Source organism: Agrilus planipennis, unplaced genomic scaffold (assembly GCF_000699045.2).
Source record: "Agrilus planipennis isolate EAB-ADULT unplaced genomic scaffold, Apla_2.0 scaffold6, whole genome shotgun sequence".
NCBI lineage: Eukaryota > Metazoa > Arthropoda > Insecta > Coleoptera > Buprestidae > Agrilus > Agrilus planipennis.
In genome coordinates, this window is record NW_020439302.1 from 3,237,498 (window position 1) to 3,259,760 (window position 22,263).

Consider the following 22,263-nt stretch of genomic DNA (forward strand, 5'->3'; position numbering starts at 1 on the left):
TCGAACGCTGCCGAACGCGGAGGCCGATTGTGCCTCTTTGTCGCTCGTTCCGCGCTCTCGCTTGCACTTCAAGCCTTAAATGGAACGCCTCAGAGCGAGGTAACGCCTCATGAGTCATGTTTTTTCGTGCGTGCAGCCGGCTCCATCGAATTATAAGACGTTGTCACGTCAAAAACCTGCCTAAGTACTGAAAATTGATAATTAAGATTGTATTGAAATAGGTCGTTTATCCCAATGCTAATACCAAGCACCCAGCGGTTATCCGGCTTATTCATATGTGTTACTGATTTATTTAATTTTATTTCTAATGCAGCATTTATGTTCTTTGATTCTTACCTTTAGGCTGGCACTACTTTGTTCAATGCGTCACACTCTTTACGTTTCAATTCTAATACTTAACGAAATGGAGCTATATCATTTCGTAAAAATAAAAGAAGAATTAAAAAGATTAAAACAAAACACTGTTATGGAAGGGAAAGACCGAATATAAAGATAGAAGACGAAAAATTAGAAGAAGTGGCTGATTTTTAGGTATCTAGGAAGTCAGATAAGTCAGGACGGAAGGAGTGGCAGTGATATAAAGCAAAGGATAGCTCAGGGTCAAGTCGCCTTCAATAAATAGAAGTCAATTCTTTGTTCGTGAAAGGTTAATTTAGAAATTCGAAAACGGCGCTGTATGGGTGCAAAACATGGACAGTGGGCGCTGTGGAAAGGGAAAGGTTAGAAGCGTTCGAAATGTGGTGTAACCGACGAATGATGAGGATACCGAGGATAGAGAAGGTTAGGAATGACGAGGTAGTAGAAAGAATAGGAGAACACAGGACTCTACGGAAGTCAGAAATAGGCGAGATAGGTTGGTAGGACACCTTCTCAGGCATGAAGATGAGTCAGTCAGAGTCCAGAGACATATTAGAATCAGTAACGGAAGTTAGAAGGGGTAGAGGTAGACCTAGATTAGATTACTGTTCGCAAGTAGTTAAGGATGTGGGTTGTTCTAGTTTTAGGGAAATGCGAAGATTACCTCAGGGTAGGAAAAGAGTGGAGGTGGGTGTCCAACTAGTCTTAGGACTAGGTTTGCCATCTCTAAAATTTGGAAACCAGGACAAGACGCGTGAAAACCCCGGAATTTAGAGTCCAGAACCCGGACATGTCAACAGGTTTTTTTAAACATAGTCAGTGTAACAAAAAACAGTTGAAAATGTCATAAATCACCCTTTTATTTATTTTCAGACCTTAAAATTAAATTTAGTCATTCTTTATCATCATTTTCAATGTACCTAACAAAACNTTTAATTCCTTAATTGACCAATACACAAAGTGTTGCGGCTACCGTGTTGGCATGTTAAAAAAAATCAATTATGGATTCTAGTAGTAGTAGTGGTCGTTCTTCTCCGACTATATAATAATGGAAAAAAATCTGGTCAAAAGGCACCCCCTCTCGTGATGGCCAAGGGTTCAAGGTCCCCGCACGAACAGGTGTACCACTGTATCAAACAGTGATCTGTCGGGAATGTTATTACCTGGCCCTTCTTCGTAGGTATACGACATAAGACTTTAGTCGAGGGTTTGATACAGCATCATCCATGCAGTCACCCTCCCGCACCTTTTCACGTTTCTTTTTAAATCTATCTTTAGTATTCGTTCTCGTGGTTCCCATAGTGCATATAAACACGGCGAAGTCGTAATTTTTGATCTGACAAATTCGACGGGAGGGCGCGACGGTACGGTCGCCCTCAGAAATATCTCATTTCACTAAAAAATACACGTTTTGCACCCTCTTTTTAAACAGGAAATCGTGTGTAGCTGTTGCGCATTTGGCGGAAATGAATTTCACCCTCTAATGTATAAAGTTAAATACAGTGGCGTATGGTATCTATAGATACATATGCTGGTGGTTATTTTCTAGAATGTTCTTTTATAGATTAATAGATCATCATCACAAGGTCATCAACTGACTGAACATTCACCTTTGCTTTTTCTTATCTCGCGTCAATCTTCCTGGAAACTGCTCTATCCTTATAACTTTGTGCTAACAGGAATCTACTTTATATCTTCTTCTTCCTCCCTATACGCCCGTTTCTAATTCTGAAATGTCTCTAAATAGTCCTTGGGGTCTCAGATATTTTCTCTTATTCCTCATTGATTTCTGTAGCGTTTTCCGATACCCCGAATTCTCCTTCTTTTTCATTCTCATTTCTAAATTCTTTCTACCTACATAATCACCACTTTTATCATACTTCTCTGTACATAAGCCTTTCGGATTCTGTCATTTGTGTAGTTTAGACTTTGACAGAAGGCCAATTTTTTATCTTTTATTTTCACTTTCCAACACGTCATGCAATTCTTTTCTCTGCGTACCGCCACTGCATCATACTTTTCCTGAAGAAGGAAACGACTGTGATTTACTAGTGGTGGTTCTTTCACGGTTATTTTTGATTCCATAAAGAAATGCCAAGACGGCGGTTTTTAATTGGAAACGGGTGGTGGTGGTCGTCTGGGGGACGTCCCTACTTTTTCGTGGGAAAACTATTAACATTTCCTTGCCTTCACCATGGTTGATTGGGCGTTAATGAATGGTATAAATAGAATTTCTTTCAGGCTCATGCGGAAAATATCGTAAACTAACCGAACGTAAGTGATTGCATGGAATAGAACACCCATACGTTACTAGTGACCAAGTGTCACTATAAAATGGTATCGTAAACATTTGTAGTTTCAATAAAAATAATCAAAATCCACACGTATTCAATGTCCAACTGCGCGAAATTTTTACTACTTATTCCTACGTCCGATTTGGACATGAACCTAATTTGTTTCTGGTGTAGAAATGAAACGTCAGTGGCAAAAAAATGCGTTTAAAAGTCAATTTGTATTTGAGATTACCCCCGTACACATGAAAAAAGGTCGAACGAACTACGTAGCCGGACCATTACGTCGCCGTTTCATAGTCAACTTCCTTTCTGCTATCTCGATCGCCATCGAATTCACCTTACTCTTTAATGATCGAGAACTCACGCAGCTTTGGCCGTCTCCCTCTGGCGCCCGTGGTTCGCGATCGCGTTAAAAAAAGACGCGAGATACAGCGCGAACTTCGATCCGGTCCATCAAACGTTCTTGGACGGGATTATTATTAGGTAAGATCAGGTAGGCCGGGGCGTTCCGAAAAAGAAGAAGAACGCCAGGTAAAAAAATGAGAGCACGCTGACCCCGGATGACGAAACAAATAGAAAAAAAATCAGTGTGCTCCAAGGAAAGTGAAAAAGATGGACTGCGGGGACCCCGCGCTAAACGTTGTGTGTTTTTTTGTACTGCCGGATATCATATCTTTTGTCAGTCAGTTTTATGGGGTTGCTGCGCTGCTGTTCAAGGCGGAAATTGTAACTCTCGATATCCTTGAATGAATGGTATTCATTTGAATACCTACCTACATTATCATCATAAGGCCGTCAGTCCTAAGACTGGTTGGACACGCACCTCCACTCTTTCATATCCTGAGCTAATCTTCGCATTTCACTAAAACTAGAACAACCCATATGTTTAACTATTTGCGAACAGTAATCTAATCTAGGTCTACCTCTACTCCTCTTAACTCCTGTTTCTGCCTCTAAGAGATCTCTGACTAACTCTTCATGCCTGAGAATGTGTCCTACCAACCTATCTCGCCTACTTCTTATTGACTTCCATAGAGTCCTCTGTTCTCCTATTCTTTCTAATACCTCTTCATTTCTAACCTTTATCTACGATATCCTCATCATTCGCCTGTAACACCACATTTCGAACGCTTCTAACCTCTTCTTTTTCGCCGCGCCCACTGTTCATGTTTCGCACCCTTACAGAGCCATGCTCCAAACATACACCTTTTTCGAATTTCTAAATTAACCGTTCGCGAGTTAGAAGTGACTTCTTTTTATTGAAGGTGACTCGACCCTGCGCTATCCTCTGCTTTATATCCCTACTATTCCTTCCGTCCTGACTTACCTAACTTCTTAGATATCTAAAATCGGGCACTTATTCTTTTCGTCTCCTGTCTTTATATTCGCTCTTTCCCTACTTTTTCTTCCCTTGTATTTTTGTTTTACTTTTATTTTTTTCCATACAGTACTTTTTCGTCAATACCGCTTCCATTTTATTTAAAGCTATCTTTAACTCCTCCTTGCTAGATGCTAATACAGCTATATCATCTGCAAATCTAAGCATACTAATCTTTTGCCCTTGCACATCTATCCCTACAGTTGTACTGTCTTTAATGATGTTGATCGCGTCTTCGATGTATAGATTAAAAATCCTACCTACTTATGCCAACTAATTTACTTATTGTTAATAATATAATTTTGAATACTAATTAAAATATTTGAGTTAATAAATAATTATCCCCAAAGATGGTAGGGGACATCTTTCATTCAAAGATTAATATCAATGTCATTGAAATAGCTCTCAGCTTGCTGAATCTGAAGTCCTACTTCAAATCGTGTTGAAAATCATCACCAAATTGTTAACGAAGAAAACTTAATGAAGTCGTACGTATTAAACACTTAATAATTAAGTTTTTGGCTGTAGACCCATCCTAGTCAAAGACAACTTGTTTTGGAAAGTCCAAACGTTTTTTAAGATATTGGTTGAAATACTTATACAGGTATTTATGAAAATATCGTAATTTATTCGCCACTCAAGTATTCCAGATTGTTCTGGATCCTTCCGGTCCTGTTATACCTGAGGACAATCTTAAATATTCGAGAACATTCTAGCTCTGGACTAACCCGGAAGCATTAAGGAATATTCAAGTAAATGCAGCTGTGCAGTCTCACTTATTATAAATCAGTATTTGGTGACATTCTGATAGAATTATATACATAAAATGTCCTAATGTGGTGTTAAAAACCACCCCAAGACTCATACATAATGGTTCTAGAATATTCCAGAACATTCTCGACTCATCGGATCGGATATCCTTTAGAACACTCTACCAGAAATATGAAAATGTTCAATTTCTTTTACCCTTGCACAAATTCTATACGAGGTTCGTCGAACAAATTTTAATACAACAATTATTGGGGAAGGTAATTTCTGGTACTCACCTGCGGACACATCTTGCACTGGTACTTTCTGGGCTGTGGTCCACCGTTTTGCATACCACCCATTTTTGTTGCATTGATAGGTTGAGGAACAACGAGCAGGGCCGGACTTGAGCCGGCTACCCCTGGACTAGAACTACTAGAAGTCGACCTACCACTTGCGTAAATACTTGGGCCACCCGGTATATGGTGATCTTCCATCCCTGAAAAGAAAAATAATACAATAATTCAATTTTTTTATTTTAGATTAGGTGTCTTGTATGTATTGATATATAGTCGTAACTTAAAATCATTATGGAATCAACTATCCGAGGTTATCCTTTAGGTAACTATTATTTTTACTCTATTTAAAATGAAGGGTAGTTTTCTTATTCTATTTCATTTTTTTCTTGTTTATGATTCACGATAGANCACTTGCGTAAATACTTGGGCCACCCGGTATATGGTGATCTTCCATCCCTGAAAAGAAAAATAATACAATAATTCAATTTTTTTATTTTTTATTTTAGATTAGGTGTCTTGTATGTATTGATATATAGTCGTAACTTAAAATCATTATGAAATCAACTATCCGACGTTATCCTTTAAGTAACTATTATTTTTACTCTATTTAAAAGGAAGGGTAGTTTTCTTATTCTATTTCATTTTTTTCTTGTTTATGATTCACGATAGAGATAACAGAAGAACTAATGAAAATTAAAATTGTATATTTTCTTTGCTGGATCAATAAAATTGGTCAATAGTGAAGCCACTGCGTCTGGAACGGTTCGCAAAATAATGGCTGACGTAATTTTTAATTACACTTTAATTATTTTATTGGCTCAACTAACGCGGCAAAGTGAGCAGGCGGTGGCGGTGATTCTGACAAAAATGAGCGAACATTTACAGCCTGTAACCAGTTTTAAAGTTTACACAAATGTAAGCAGTTCTAGAGATGTATGCGAAAAAAAAAAACGAAAAACGAAACATAAACCTAAAAGAATATTTCGTTTTTGAATTAGATTTAGGTACCAACCCTTTCTTTTGTGAGTAACTGTAGATCAGTTCACAATAATGTTCTACGTATCTATCTATGGTGTGGTTGGGATAGCGGACCATAGGATGATTAAAACTGTGTTTAATATCGATGATACGGTCTTTTAATCGGGACTTTTAATTAAAAGTCACCAATTTTTTGACGTGTTAAGGATTCTTTAATGTTTAATATTCAGTCGTGCTAAGGCCATACATATAATGCACAAGTGGCTTGGATTCAATGTCAACCAAGGATGTGTTCAATATCGAAAAAATATTGTCGTTTAATCGAAACATTTAATTAAAAACCTTTTGATGTATTGAGCGTGCTTTAGTGTTAATATTCGGTCGTTTGGGTGCGTAAGGGTTTGGGTTACATTATGGTATGGGAGTATTACCATATTTTTATATTTTTAAATGGACCTTGTTGGAGCATACGTAATCCTCAAATGNAAACGCAGAGGAAAATCGAAGTATCTACACCTTAGAAAGATTGTTTTCTTTTTTATTAGCATGCAACTGTTTTAAGTAGAAGATATTTGGGAGTTTCAAGTGTAGATATAGAAAGGTGGGAATTGCTTGGGTGAATTATTGTTTTGTATCCTAAAGAAAACGCTGATGAAAATCAAAAAGTACGTCTTCGAAAGATTTTCTTTTTCTTTTAAGTAGAAGATACTTGGAAGTATCCGGGGTAGGTTTACAAAAGTGGGAATTGTTTGGGTGAATTGTGATGTTGTGAAGTGATGATGTGGAAACACTGATGAAAACTGAAGTACCTACATTTTCGAAAGATTCTGTTGTTTTTTATTAGCGTGCGATTGTTTTGTGTAGAAGATATGTGGAAGTTTCGGAGGTAGATTAAGAAAAGTGAGAATAGCTTGGGTGAATAAATAAAAATAATAGCGGTGCACCCAAAAGAAAACGCTGACATTTTCGAATAATAGTCTTTCTTTCTGTTAATGTAGAAGCGACTGCTTCAGGAAGAAGATATTTTAGGATAGGTTTAGAAAGGTGGGAATTGCTTGGGTGAATTGCGATATACCCAATAGAAAACACTGATGAAAGCCGAAAAGTAGATCTTCGAAAGACGCTTGTATTTTTTACTAATCTAAAGTTTAAAACATAGGTAAATACTTATTTTATTTGGATAATTCAACGGTAGATTTAAAAGAGAGCGAATCGCTTGGATGAACAATGGTGTACCCAAAGGAATACGCTGATGAAAATCCGAATGTAGGGTCCTTAAAAAAGTGTTATTTCGGTTCAGACTGTGACGATATCGTCTAGTCGAAGTAGAAGTAAACAACTACTAGATTGGCAAAAAAACCTATTTTTATGTTTTCTTCCATTTTCTTCTGTCAGCCTCATCCGCTTCTTAGAAATCAGGAAGGACTTTTAGGTAGCAAGTTCTGTTATCAAGGAAAAACAGTTCGGTACATGTATGTCGGAGATTGAGGGCCTACTTATAATAAGTTTTTTTTTTATTTTTGAGAATTCTGAGAAAGAAACTTTGTTAAAAACCTGTTCTTGTAGACAGGTATGTAGGCGTTGACTAGTTTGCTTCAACTAAAAGGCAAAATTATTTAATAGACCCATCTCAAAATTTTTCGAATTGAGTTCTAATGAGCATGCAAATAATAATAAAAAGGTTTGTTCCACTGAATAAAATAACTGTTCAAAATAAACATACATTAACCTACACGTATGTAGTTAATAAATAATAAAATAAATAATGAGAAGTGTTAGCGACAACTTTTTTGGCTCATAAATAAGCCAATATTCGTAAAAATAGTAATATTACTTTTTTTTATGTGTCTCTTTTTCTTATTAAAGCCTTCCAGCCATTTAGAATGAGTAAAATACGTAGGCTTTTCATCTGGTCTTATGGTCGCATTAAAAAACCAGTTTCCATGTGAATTAACTTTTCAGTAGGCGGAGCAGTACTGACCTCTAATAATGTTAAGCGCCTTGTGATATGTCACCAGAAAATTGGGACTTACGTACTAGAGACTTAAATGTCCTGAAGGTTTGATAAATTAGCACCAGTACGTTCTAAAATAACGTATCAGTCCTCTTTTATACATATTTAGTTGTTAATTTGTATAATTTAAAGACAAAAAGACTTTAAAAATTTTGCCTGTCTGTTGATTAAATCGATTTCGATAGGACAGTATGAGAATGAAATGAATTGTTTTTTAGTTATAATTATTACTAGAGATGGGCCTGGTGTCCGGTTTGGTTCAGGCATAACCGTCAGTTCCGGGTAATTCTACTAGAAAAAACACTGATGAGATCCAAAAAGATCGAAATCGCGATCCGCGTCTGGCAGTTTCGACAGAATACAGACCACTTCGAATTATTTTGTTGGAGTATTACCATGGCTAATATTTTAAGTCATATGCACCATCCAAATTTGGACGGGTTCAACTAGTGCCTATCTATATATATGTACAACGTATACATAATATGTTTAAAGGAACGAAATTAAAGTTTATTAAACCCTTTCGTGGGTCATTTTTTTGTGTTAGCGTGTTGCCCAGTTTCTCCTTTTCCTGGTCGCATTGTGGTTACGTGAAACCATCGTCGATGGGCGTTCGAGAATTCGGAATCCAAACTATCAAGAAGGAAGGTCATTAACTGCATCGAAATTTGCAATTTTTATATGAATATTTGGACAGAATAGAAGTTTGCAACTTGTAAAACTGGTTGGGCAAATTATTGGACTAACAACGCCAGCAGACTCCTACTTAGAAAGGAAATAGTCGGCAGGTACTGTTGCGATTCTTTTAAAGTAGACAACATATATTGCAGTTCAATTTATATACAGTTAGTCCCACAACCTTAGTGTGTCTAATTTAAAAACAATCACCATTGCGTTTCATTTTCGACTTTCAGTCTAATGATCCTTTAAATAAAAATTCACATCTTTTTTATTAGCATGCGATTGTTTTAAGTAGAAGATATTTGGGAGTTTCGGGGGTAGGTATAGGAAGGTGGGAATGGCTTGGGTGAATTATTGTGATGCACTCAAAAGAAAACGCAGATGAAAATCGAAGTATCTACACCTTAGAAAGATTGTTTTCTTTTTTATTAGCATGCAACTGGTTTAAGTAGAAGATGTTTGGGAGTTTCGAGGGTAGGTATAGGAAGGTGGGAATTGCTTGGGTACATTATTGTGATGTATCTGTAAGAAAACGTAGACGAAAATAAAAGTACCTACATCTTAGAAAGATTCTTTTCTTTTCTATTAGCATGCAACTGTTTTAAGTAGAAGATATTTAGGAGTTTCGGGGGTAGGTATAGGAAGGTAGGAATTGTTTAGGTGAATTATTGTGATGTATCGAAAGAAAACGTAGATGAAAATCGAAGTATCTACATCTTAGAAAGATTCTTTTCCTTTTTATTAGCATGCAACTGTTTTAAGTAGAAGATATTTGGGAGTTCCAGGGGTAGATATAGAAAGGTGGGAATTGCTTGGGTGAATTATTGTTTTGTAACCTAAAGAAAANTGCTCGTGTAATAATTTGTGTGTATATTAGTTTGCCATGCTACCTCTCTACAGTTGCCAAGGTGTATTAGAGATTCGCGCTACACACTTGCATTTCACCTGTAGACTATGTAAAATAGCTGGGCCATTTGTGTATCATAAAGTTGAAGTGGTCGAACAGGAAATCGCTTACGATTTTTTTGGTCATAGAAACAAAAACCCGCCAAAATATTGCACATATGATTTTGTTTGTAACCATATGGTCAGTCTGGGCATCAACCGATTCATTGGGATATTAAAACCAGAGACCCACAAACAACTGCATGCATGTTTAAATAAGAAAATTTTACTATGTTTCTATCACGTACAAACATTAAAAATCTTAACTAGAATTTTACAGAGGAAGATGGAAAAATGGGCGCAAAAACTATTAGGGGAAGTGGGAATAAGTTACAAAGATAGAAGAGTGATACTTAGTTTGTATAAAGAGCAACAGGCAGTTATAGAGATGGGGTTGCAATGTAGAGAAGTAAATATTAGGAAGGGAGTCAGACAGGGATGCACACTGTCACCGCTACTGTTTAATCTATATATCGAAGACGCGATCAACATCATTAAAGAGAGTACAACTGTAGGGATAGATACACAGGGGCAAAAAATTAGTATGCTTAGATTTGAAGATGATATAGCAGTATTAGCATCTAGCACAAGGAGTAGTTAGAAATAGCTTTAGATTAAATGGAGGCGGTATTGACAAAACAGTATTGTATGAAAATAAATAAAAGTAAAACTAAAATACTGGTATGCAAGGGAAGAAAAAATATGGAAAGATAGAATGTAGATAGGAGACAAAGATCAGAAGAAGTGGCTGATTTTAAGTATCTAGAAAGTTAGATATGTCAGGACTGAAGGACTAGTAGGGATATACAGCAGAGGATAGTACAGAGTCGAGTCGCCTTCAATAAAAAGTAGTCACTTCATGCTCGCGAAATGATTGTTAAAGCTGTATGTTTGGAATTCGGCGCTGTACGGGTGCGAAACATGGACGGTGGACGTGGCGGTAAAGAAAAGGTTAAAAGCGTTCGAAATGTGTGTTAAAGGCGAATGATGAGGATACCGTGGATAGAGAAGGTTAGAAATGAATAGGAGAACAGAGGACTATATGGAAGTTAATATGAAATAGGCGAGATAGGTTGGTAGGAGACCGTCTCAGGCATGAAGGTCCAGACATATTAGAGGCAGAAACGGGAGTTAGGAGGGGTAGAGGTAGACCTAGATTAGATTATTGTTCGGAAATAGTCAAGAATGTAGGATGTTCGACTTTCAGGGAAATGCGAAGATAATCTCAGGATAGGAATGAGTAGAGGTGCTTGTCCAATCAGTCTTAAGACTGACGACCTTATGATGATGAAATCCTATTTTGGACAAAATTCTTCACAACTATTAAAGCGGATATAATTCTACCACTGAAATTCTGTTCAGAATTTACAGAATTATCCCGAATTTTATTTTGTTCAAATCAATCAAATCAGAAAATTGATACGGCCAGAAAAACAAACTAATTGGTTTATTAAACGGTGAATCATGATACTTTAGTAAAATTTCACCACGCTGGTACATGTACTTAAACGGTACTTTTTTATAATTCCCTTAAGATAATAACAACGAAGGAGGACAAACAACAATGGAGCAGGAAACAATGGTATAGATATCGTTTAGTTAGTTCATTAAAAAATCAACGGCAAATGGCAACATTAATTAATTATTTAATTAATTAACTAATTAATTATGTATTTATAACGTAACAGACCGAATGAACATTGTAGGCGAGAAATTTAATTGAAGTGTGTGATTTTGAAATTATCCGTTTTCCCTAGCGCACTGTGCGTGTCTCGATCAAAAATGCATCAAACTGAGATTTAATTTATGGTAGTTTGATTGTGATGGACGATCGCGAGTTATAAACGCACATCGTGGCACACGGAAAAACAGCAGCACAAGAAAGTGTACACTCTGACCAACAAGAGTACAAAAAACAAAAGAGGTCCAGGTAGTAGCTACACATACATATGTTACCGGGAAATGTATGAAATCTGTCATTGTATACAATTCCTAGGAAATATATTTAATTCCTAAAATCGCCCGGAAGTGTGTGTAATAAATTATATTAGACACATCCTAGGAAATCTATACATTTCCTAAATAGCAGTCGGAAATGTATTACAGGTAATACTAAACAGGCAATAATACGGCAGGCTGTTTGGAGATGTACCTATGTCCATTGGTGACATCATTTTTTTAGGGTTAGGGAGATTTATGACAGACTGGAGTTTCTGTAAGGCCCCTGCCCGTCGGAGACGGGTCGATATGTTGATGTTAGAATAATGTGACGAGTTATCCTTGTTTCAGCAATCACGATGTCCTTAAATTTTTAGTATGTTGTAGAGGTGATAATGCTAATCATTTATATATATATATCTTATAAATCTACCTAATAACCATACAATAACGTCATTAATGCATATACATCTCTAAACCTAACCTAACCAAACAATAACGTCACCAATGCATATACATCAGGCGAAAACGCATTAGAATAGCGTAAATACAGATAACTCTGATTCACAGTTTCATGTGTTTTATTCATTTTATTCACAGAAAGCATTAGTTTTATACATTTCCTAGTATAATATCGGAATTTTATACAATTCCTAGGAAATGTACACATTTTCCAAAATATGTGTGTATTAAAAAATCTTTGATACAAATATTTCCTAAATAGCCTCGGAATTGTATACGTTTCTTAGGATTTGTATACATTTCCAAGGAATTGTATAGATTTCCTAGGAATTGTATACGTTTCCGGTAACATATATTAAAAAAGACTGCGGGTTGATCGGTCCCACACCTGAAGCAGGAATTATTTTAAAAAACAGTATACATTAACTAGGAAATGTACACATTTCCGGTAACAGATATATTAAAAAAGACTGCGGGTTGATCGGTCCCACAGCTTCAAAAACAGCGAAAAAGTTCATTGTGACCCTGTCTGTATTGCATGACTTAAAGCACACCGATTTTTCGAGTAAATTTATCGAGCTCGTGAAGCTTGAGGAATCTATAGTAAGCTACATGAATTTGTACCTATCAGTTTTCATTTAAATCGAATTGAATATGCTATACGTAATAAATAAAGTATCTGTACATAGACGAAATATGACCTTCAATATTCAATGGTACGCTAAAACAAGTTACCTGAAAATGTCAATAGGGTCAAACTTCAATCAAGGCAAATCAATCTTAATCTCATTGACGTGTATAATACCACAAATCAACTTCTGTGTATGTATAGATAGAACGTTTGTGCAAATGAATTTGTGTGTAAGTAATCATGTGTGTATTAAAATTAATAATCGACTTAAGGAAACGAACAAGCACAAAGGATATATAAACATTTTTGTAAGCAAGAGAAATTAAATAAAAAGAAAACGGATTTATTGTTTGCAAGGGTTTTCGATTGAAAGAAACTTACCTTTATGCATTTGATTTTGGCTATCACTCATTTTTGCTTCGTAACCCTGTTTATTTATACCCATCGGATTTCTGGTCCAGTTTGGGTAACCATCTTTGTCATGTTGAGCACACTGTAACAAGGAGAAATAATCTTTTAAACCCATAATCTTAAATTAATATAAATAACTTTGTTTAAATATATCATTCGACCAATATGATCGTCTTTTAGGAATAAAAGGGCTTAAGGAAAGAATTAAAATTAACGACAAATTACGTTTTCGCTGATCAAGCGACAAAATGGGTGAAAATACCACTTTTCAGCTACAAATTAGCGACAAATTTTGATGATTTAGGCTGTAATTTTGTCTATTTTACGGTAAGGGAGTGCAGCGACAAATTTTTGGGCTTGGCAAAAAATTAACGACAAACTAGTTATAGCTCCTTCAGTATTTCTTTACACCATTTCTGTTTTGAGATATGTTGTGTATAGTTCCAGGATGATTAAAGCTATAATTTCGTCTATTTTCCGGTAAACAAGTGCAGCGACAAATTTTTGAGATTGGTAATCAATTAACGACAAACTAGGGATAAGTTGTAACTCCTTCAGTATTTAACTACGCCATTTCTGTTTTGAGATATGCTATTTGTAGTTCCAGGATGATTAAGGTTATAATTTCGTCCATTTTCTGGTAAGCGGGTGCAGCGACAAATTATTGGGTTTGGCAACAAATTAACGACAAACTTGGGAGAAGTTATAGCCTCTTCAGTATTTCTCTACACTATTTCTGTACTGAGATATGCTATTTATAGTTTTAGGATGATTTAGGCTATAATTTCGTCTATTTTCCGGTAAACAAGTGCAGCGACAAATTTTTGAGATTGGTAATCAATTAACGACAAACTAGGGATAAGTTGTAACTCCTTCAGTATTTATCTACGCCATTTCTGTTTTGAGATATACTGTTTATAGTTCCAGGATGATTAAGGTTATAATTTCGTCCATTTTCTGGTAAGCGAGTGCAGCGACAAATTATTGGGTTTGGCAACAAATTAACGACAAACTTGGGAGAAGTTATAGCCTCTTCAGTATTTCTCTACACTATTTCTGTACTGAGATATGCTATTTATAGTTTTAGGATGATTTAGGCTATAATTTCGTTTATTTTCCCGCAACCTAGTGAAGCGATAAATTTTTGAACTTGGCAACAAATTATTGTGAAAATTATAAGTTTGTCGTACCAATTTGGTATACGTATCAATTTGATATACACAAGTATAAAAATTGTTCTGGTGATATGGAGATTATTAGGACCATATCTGTATGGAATACTTTGTGTGTAATGTACTAGTATCAGGCAAGATAATAGGCCAACATTTACTGGTTAGGAAAAAAAAATTTTTGCCATTAAGTAATTCAAAAAATAAATTTCGAGCAAGCACTTTTCCCAGGTTAAAGAAGTGCGGGATGCTCGGGAATGGGGTGATTGTGGGGGGTGAGTGGCGTTGTCTGGTTGCCCGGGCGACAGCAAGGTCATCGTCACACCCCCGCCTCCCCCAGACGTCTCCGCCGCCGACGCCGCCGCCTTCTCCTTGCTGTAGCTCAGCTGTCTTGATTATTACTGATACCAGGGAGCAGAATGTGTTCTTTAGCGTTGCCTGCCTGCGAATATATATATATATATATATATATTTCGAGGTGGAAAGCTACGAAATAGGATAATGTACAGAACGTCAAAAACGACATAAATACAAACGGCTTAAACCAGAATGTTTTTAACCTAAACACATAATTATTTCCATAAGAATATGGTGCCAATCTATCCTTAATTTTAGTCCTTTGATTTACATTAGCCGCAATTTTCTACCTTATCAATGTGAAGGATAATCTTTAAGGATCAGGGGTCCATGCCAGTAACCTCCACCAAAAATTTGATTCAGCTTTTGAAAATCTTTCGTTAATTTTTTTTGACTGTGGTGTAGTACAAAGAAATTAAGTAAATTTGGTAATGTTACACACGATTTTGTATGCAAATATATCGCGTATGTAATGATTCAACCCTAGCAGTTCTTATTATTAAATAACAAGGTACAGTTTTATGTCTAATCTTCACTAAATACAAATGTTTTAATATCTATGGGTCTAGCGTTGGCACATGATAGAAATTAGTGCAGCTGTCTTCGCTTATGTTACAATTTTACTGAATTAGCTGACTATTAAAAAACATCAAATCAAACAATAGAACTAACTAACGAAATTAGTTTTAGAAAATACTACAAATGGCGCAGTAAACGCCACCTGTAGCACATTTTAGGATTACGTATGCTCCAACAAGGTCCACTTGTGTGGATATCTACTTGCTGAAAACGAATCCCGGCGTAGCCAACCTCAACGTGATAGACACGTTAGCTTAATCGAATAAAATAATTCGAAGTGGTCTGTATTTTGTCGAAACTGCCAGACGCGGATCGCGATTTCGATGTCTAAAATGTAGCATCGTGCTACAGATGGCGTTTACTTCGCCATTTGTAGTATTTTCTAAAACGCACTGTTAAGACAGCAGGTAAAAGTTGGTCTGTGTTCTGTCGGAGCTGCCTGCGACGCGCTGATGAGATCCAAAAAGATCGAAATCGCGATCCGCGTCTGGCAGTTTCGACAGAATACAGACCACTTCGAATTATTTTGTTCGGTTATGGTAACGTGCCTATCACGTTGAGGTTAGTTACGCCGGGATTCGTTTTCAGCAAGTAGATATCCATATATTTAAATGGACCTTGTTGGAGCATACGTAATCCTAAAATGTAGCATCGTACTACAGATGGCGTTTACCGCGCCATTTGTGGTATTTTCTAAAACGCACTGTTAAGACAGCAGGTAAAAGTTGGTCTGTGTTCTGTCGGAGCTGCCTGCGACGCGCTGATGAGATCTAAAAAGATCGAAATCGCGATCCGCGTCTGGCAGTTTCGACAGAATACAGACCACTTCGAATTATTTTATTCGAAATTAGTTTTGATTTCCAGAACGTTATCGCTTAATCCCAATGGAATTTATAATACACAAAAGCAGATTCATTTTGAGGGAATTTTAATTGCAAAAACATTTGATGGCTTCGTTATTAGTGAAATAAAGTGGAACGTTTGTGACACACTGTGCATGTTTTTGCAAGTAGATATGGCGTGTGCAGAAACTGCGAGAGACGGTAGGCTCAGTACTCCAGGGAGAGCACCTTGGCAATCCTTTCTTCGTTGGATAGGTCCTACATTTGCGGGGAGGCATCATGATCAGCAGGCGACGGCCCCTGGTTACCTCAATCTGTTTTACTGTGAGACTGAAACGGCGCAGTACATTTTTTTTTTTTTTTTCGTAAATGCCGTAGTCAACGGTTACCAAACCGAGCAATTGAGCGATGTTAAAAGTGAAAGTGTTTCCTCTGCCTTATTAAGTTCGTCCTTGAGGTGACAGAGGGGAAAAGTTTTGCTATTTTCACGCAACGACAGCTATTGAAGTTTTCCAGTAATTTTAATTTTCGAATAACTCGAAAACAACTTAACGAGCGTATTACTTACGAAATCAGTGAATTAATTGAGAGAAACTAATTATCAAATACTACAAAAAGTCCTAAGACTGGTTGGACACGCACTTCAACTCCTTCTTAACTTGAGCTAATCTTCGCATTTGCCTAGAACATCCCACATCCTTAATTATTTGCCAACAGTAATCTAATCTAGGTCTACCTCTACTCCTCTTAACTCCTGTTTCTGCCACTAATACATCTCTGACTAACCCTTCCTGCCTGAGAATGTGTCCTACCAACCTATCTCGCCTATTTCCTATTGACTTCCATAGAGTCCTCTGTTCTCCTATTCTTTCCAATACCTCGTCATTTCTAACCTTCTCTATCTACGGTATCCTCATTATTCGCCGGTAACACCACATTTCGAACGCTTCTAACCTTTTCTTTTCCACCGCACCCACCGTCCATGTTTCGCACCCGTACAGCGCCGTGCTCCAAACCTCCACCTTTAAAAATCTTTTTCTAATTTCTAAATCAATCGTTCGCGAGCACAGAAGTGACTTCTTTTTATTGAAGACGACTCGACCCTGCACTATCCTCTACTTTATATCTGACTGCCTAATAGATACCTAAAATCAGTCACAAACAAGTGCAGCGACAAATTTTTGAGATTGGTAATCAATTAACGACAAACTAGGGATTAGTTGTAACTCCTTCAGTATTTAACTACGCCATTTCTGTTTTGAGATATGCTATTTGTAGTTCCAGGATGATTAAGGTTATAATTTCGTCCATTTTCTGGTAAGCGGGTGCAGCGACAAAATATTGGGTTTGGCAACAAATTAACGACAAACTAGGGAGAAGTTATAGCCTCTCCAGAATTTCTTTACACTATTTCTGTACTGAGATATGCTATTTATAGTTCCAGGATGATTAAGGCTATAATTTCGTCTATTCGCGAACACAGAAGTGACTTCTTTTTATTGAATACGACTCGACCCTGCACTATCCTCTACTTTATATCTGACTGCCTAATAGATACCTAAAATCAGTCACTTCTTCTAATTTTTCGTTTCCTATCTTTAAACTTTTATAAACTACGGAGAAATAATACATAATTCTTTTAATAAATCACTACGTCATCCCTAATATTGAAAAATGGTACAAATCAACTTTTATAACCTATTACTTGTCGTTTCTACTGCCTGTATCTAACACCAATTATTTCTTTCACTTTTCAGACTACAAAATAATTAAAAACAAAATTTCTAGTAGACGAAGAAAGGATTTGAACCCCAAAACATCCCCCTCGCCGACGGCTACGCTACTGCTAGATATTAAACAGCTCCCCGTGGGACTACGACATTAGGGTAGGGGGTGAATTACTGAGCCACCCGAAGGAGATAAAATCGATGACCTGGAGCACACGACCTAGAGAGATGAAGGTCAGTTCAGATATTATGTTCTACGCGTATTTCTAGCAACAACCTACGCACAATTGTCGTAATTGAGATGGAGGAGTAGGTCCTTGACGATCCTGACTGATCAAATTAGGACATTTTCATGAATAGTAAATAATAAATGCGAACATGAATTAATTTACAATCCCTTTTCAAACTGCGACCCGCTTAAAGGTCTGTGTGTGTATTTGTGACAAAAATTGATGCTCCTGAATTTTCTGGAGCCGTCCTTGAAATCATCCACGAAAAGTGTTCAGCAACTCTCTCTTATACACAAACAAAAAAAATCAATAGGATATTTATAATATCTGATCTCGTTATTTTACTTTTAATCTGCAGGATTGTCTGCCTGTTGTCTCTGCCAATCAATAATAATATAATCACTCTACAAATTAATATTTCCGATGATCTTTCTCGGTTATTTATAAGTTTTTGGAAGAAAGAATAAAAATTAGTCTAAAGCAAATATATCCTTCGGGATAGGATTATCATAATTTCAATATTTCTCATCGAAAAACATAAATTATTCGAACTTTAGAATTTCTCTCATTTCTCTTTTTTCATCTCATCAGTTACTGGGTAAAAAGCTCATTTTTCCTGGACCTGACAGAAATCCTAGCGATGATTGAGGTTTAATATCTTTGTGGAGTATGAATTCGTAAAGAAACATCTCCCAATAAACTAATTTTTCTCTTTCCGTTTGTGATACGAGAATGTAACTAATCCTAAACAAGTTTAGACGAAAAGGATCAAGGTAACTGAAGCTTCTGTATCCTTATTATTTATTGGCAAACAAAAAAAACCTTTCCAGGCCCGTCTCTACACGGTTTTATTAAATTTCGACATTTCTAATGGAATTACTGTTAGAGACGTCCTCCGCATCCACCACCACTACCACCATCTTGTGTCCCTTCTCTCACCTAGAAGGACATAGGTAGGCAGTAGGACGACGAAATCGATGTCCTCGCGAACAAGATTCGACGTATCGGAGGTCAGGACTCGTCGGCGACGCCGAACGACGCGAAAATCAATAGGGCGGCGGTGGTGGGGCGGGGCGAGGAGACGCGGGGGTGGCATGCCGACGACGGTGGGGCGTCACGACGCCTGCGCTTCTTACTGCCGGCGTCGCCAAGAAAACTATTTTTTACATATATATTTCCATACTTTTGCAGACACGGAGGCGGGAGGGGGGGATGTTTGTCGGGTAGGCGGGTGAAGTCAGCAGCTACACAGTTCGTTTTTCAATAAATTTACTTAGGATTATTTTCGGGGAACCATAAAAAAATGATGGAAAGGTTACCTCGAGTTAGCCGGGCGCTTTTGTTTGAAATGTATCGACAGGTCTGTAGGGTGACAGGGTAATTTAAATTTCATCATAAAAGCCATCAGAAAAAAGCTGAAGCAGATAGATGCTCCCTCGTTCTTATTTATTTTTTATGTGTAGACTTCGTCCGCTTGGATTTTGGACGCGGGCTTTGGCTAATTTCGATGGGAGAGGGTGACGTTGGTGCGTCCATTTTTTTTTATTTTCTATTTCTTCTATTTATAAAATGTGCATGTTACGAACGGATTTGTGTTGTCTCTTATTTTACTCGAACTTTATTAAAAAATCGGTTGTCTGTAAAGTCGGTTTACTGACGATAGTTGAACGTGACAACGTCATAAGAAAATACTGATGGAATGGTTTCATTTTTCAAAAGAAAATTTTAATTTTATTTGTTTGATAGATATTTTGTATGGATATAGAGAAGGAGGTAAATGGAAATGTATTATTGTATAGCAGCTGTCCACGCGGACGCATCGCTCACTCAAGTAGGAGAGAGACAGATGTCGAACGCTGCCGAACGCGGAGGCCGATTGTGCCTCTTTGTCGCTCGTTCCGCGCTCTCGCTTGCACTTCAAGCCTTAAATGGAACGCCTCAGAGCGAGGTAACGCCGCATGAGTCATGCTTTTTCGTGCGTGCAGCCGGCTCCATCGAATTATAAGACGTTGTCACGTCAAAAATAACTACAGATTATTACACCAAAAAGATACCATTTTAGGGGTATCTATAGAAAGATATCATTCATTAGTTTTCTACGCATGAAATGTCTTGGCGATTAAGTCCTTAATATTAGCGAATTGATTTTAAAAGACTGTCTAAATTTGTGGCTTTTTTATATTCACGAGATTTCCAAAAAATTGTTGACTGATAAATGACAAAAGCAAACAAATTTATTTAGAGACACAACACCCTGTATATCTAATTTGTCTCCGTTTAGGATGGTTGATTGGTTTTAAATTTGACTGAAAGGTAGTAAGTGACTTGCGGATTTTTTACGCCACATTATGGACTCCTTTGGGCGCTGCAAAAAGCAATTTGTCATAGGGCTAACGAAATAATAGAAATGTCACCGGATTCGTTGTGGTACAGGACCCATTCCGTTTTAAAAAAGAAACCGTTGGAACGATAACTATAATAATTTAGTCATTAAAATGACATCTCGCCTTTTAGATACTCACCCTGTTCCCAATAGAGAGACCTTGTAAAATACGTGATGACGAATTTTTAATTTTAATCTAATCTGAATTGAAGGTGTTAACAATGGGGGAAAAATACCAATGTCACGTACAGTATAGTGTAGTATCTCGCTACCAAAGATATAGTCAGTAAGGTAATGTCTTTTGTATTCAAAAGTATTTACCTTTAAATAAGTAAATGCTAAGTAACATCAGAATGGATTCACCCCAGAATTCAGACAGCTATAAAATAAAGTCTAAAGCATCGATACGTATCAATACATGAAAATTCTCACAATATATTAATGTTTTATTAACGTTTTCGATATTAACAAAAAGGAATTGGAATTGATAATTGTGTAGACAGAGAGACTCAAAATGAACTGTCTTACGCTATTTGTTAAATCATCAACATCATCAGGGTCGTCAGATCTAAGACTGGTTGGACATGCACTTCCACTATCTGCATCTCCCTAAAATTAGAACATCCCACATCCTTAACTACTTGTGAATAGAATAGAGGAGGAATTCGAAGAAGTAGGAGAACAGAGGCTGTAATGGAAGTCAATAGAAATGGGCAAGATAAGTTGGTAGGACACCTTCTCAGGTATGAATAACTACTTGGAGACATATTATTAGCAGAAACCGGAGTTAGGAGGGGTAGAGGTAGACCTAGAAGGTTAGAAGCGTTCGAAATGTGGTGTTATAGGCGGATGATGAGGATAACGTGGGTAGAAAAGGTTAGAAATGGAGATATATTAGAAAGAATAGGAGAACAGATGACTCTATAGAAGTCAATTAGAAATAGGCGAGATAGGTTGGTAGGACATCTTCTCAGGCATGAAGGTCTAGTCAGAGACATATTGTTAGATACCAATCATTTCTTTTACTTTTTAACATGAATAATAATCACTCTGTATATTATTTCAAAAAGGAAATATCTTAATGGGCATTAAATATAGATTATTCAATAAACCAGATAATAAAATAAATAAGTCATTTCCTTTCTTGCAATGTTTACACGTAAACATTTCAAGACTGTTATTTGTCCAAATTATTAATTGATAAATACTAACGTTTGTCTTTCCCAGAGTCCAGAGTGATAGTTATTCACAATATTTAATAAAGATAGAAAATGCTATTCCAGAACATGATGACAATTTTATCTGTGACGTCAATTATCTGTAACTATAAAAGATTTGTATTTCCAAATTAGAGACAGTATTAGAATTACCTTCATTTGATGTTAAAATCTATGTTAGGATTCGTGTCAACACGCACGTATAAAAGACTGTTTGGTGTCAGAGGTAGACAATAGTAATCTAATTTTATCTGTCAAAATAATTTACTTAATTTTTTGTAGGTTATGTTTTTGGGAACTGAATATTAAAACAAGGAAAGTTATCCATCTTATCCATCTCACCGTCAGTCACAGTCACGTTCTTCTAAAGAAACAAATCACTATTGCAATAATTAAGCACACCGACCGACCGACCCTCAAATTCATCTTAAAAATATTTCATCATCATCTTCATAAGGTTTTCAGGCTGAACACTAGTTGGGCACGCACTTTCACTTCCTCATTTCTACAGCTAATCCTCGCATTTCTCGAATAATATTTGCGATCAGTAGTCTAATCTAGGTTTTACCTTTACCTCTCTTAAGGATGTTTGGGAGGTATGTCAAAATGCTAGGAGACAAATAA

At 36.7% G+C, this 22,263-nt stretch overlaps 1 protein-coding gene across 2 annotated transcripts in view; it reads right to left on the bottom strand.

Annotated features, from left to right (window-relative positions):
* LOC108732702 (zinc finger protein rotund-like) overlaps positions 1-22,263 on the bottom strand; it is a 166,144-nt gene that overhangs the window by 52,887 nt on the left and 90,994 nt on the right. For both annotated transcript variants that reach the window (XM_018463670.2, XM_018463654.2), the window contains 2 exons: positions 13,106-13,217; positions 5,076-5,275 (listed from right to left, as the gene is read on the bottom strand). In XM_018463670.2, the coding sequence (XP_018319172.1) occupies positions 5,076-5,275; positions 13,106-13,217 (312 nt within the window). The remainder of the gene's footprint in view (positions 1-5,075; positions 5,276-13,105; positions 13,218-22,263) is intronic.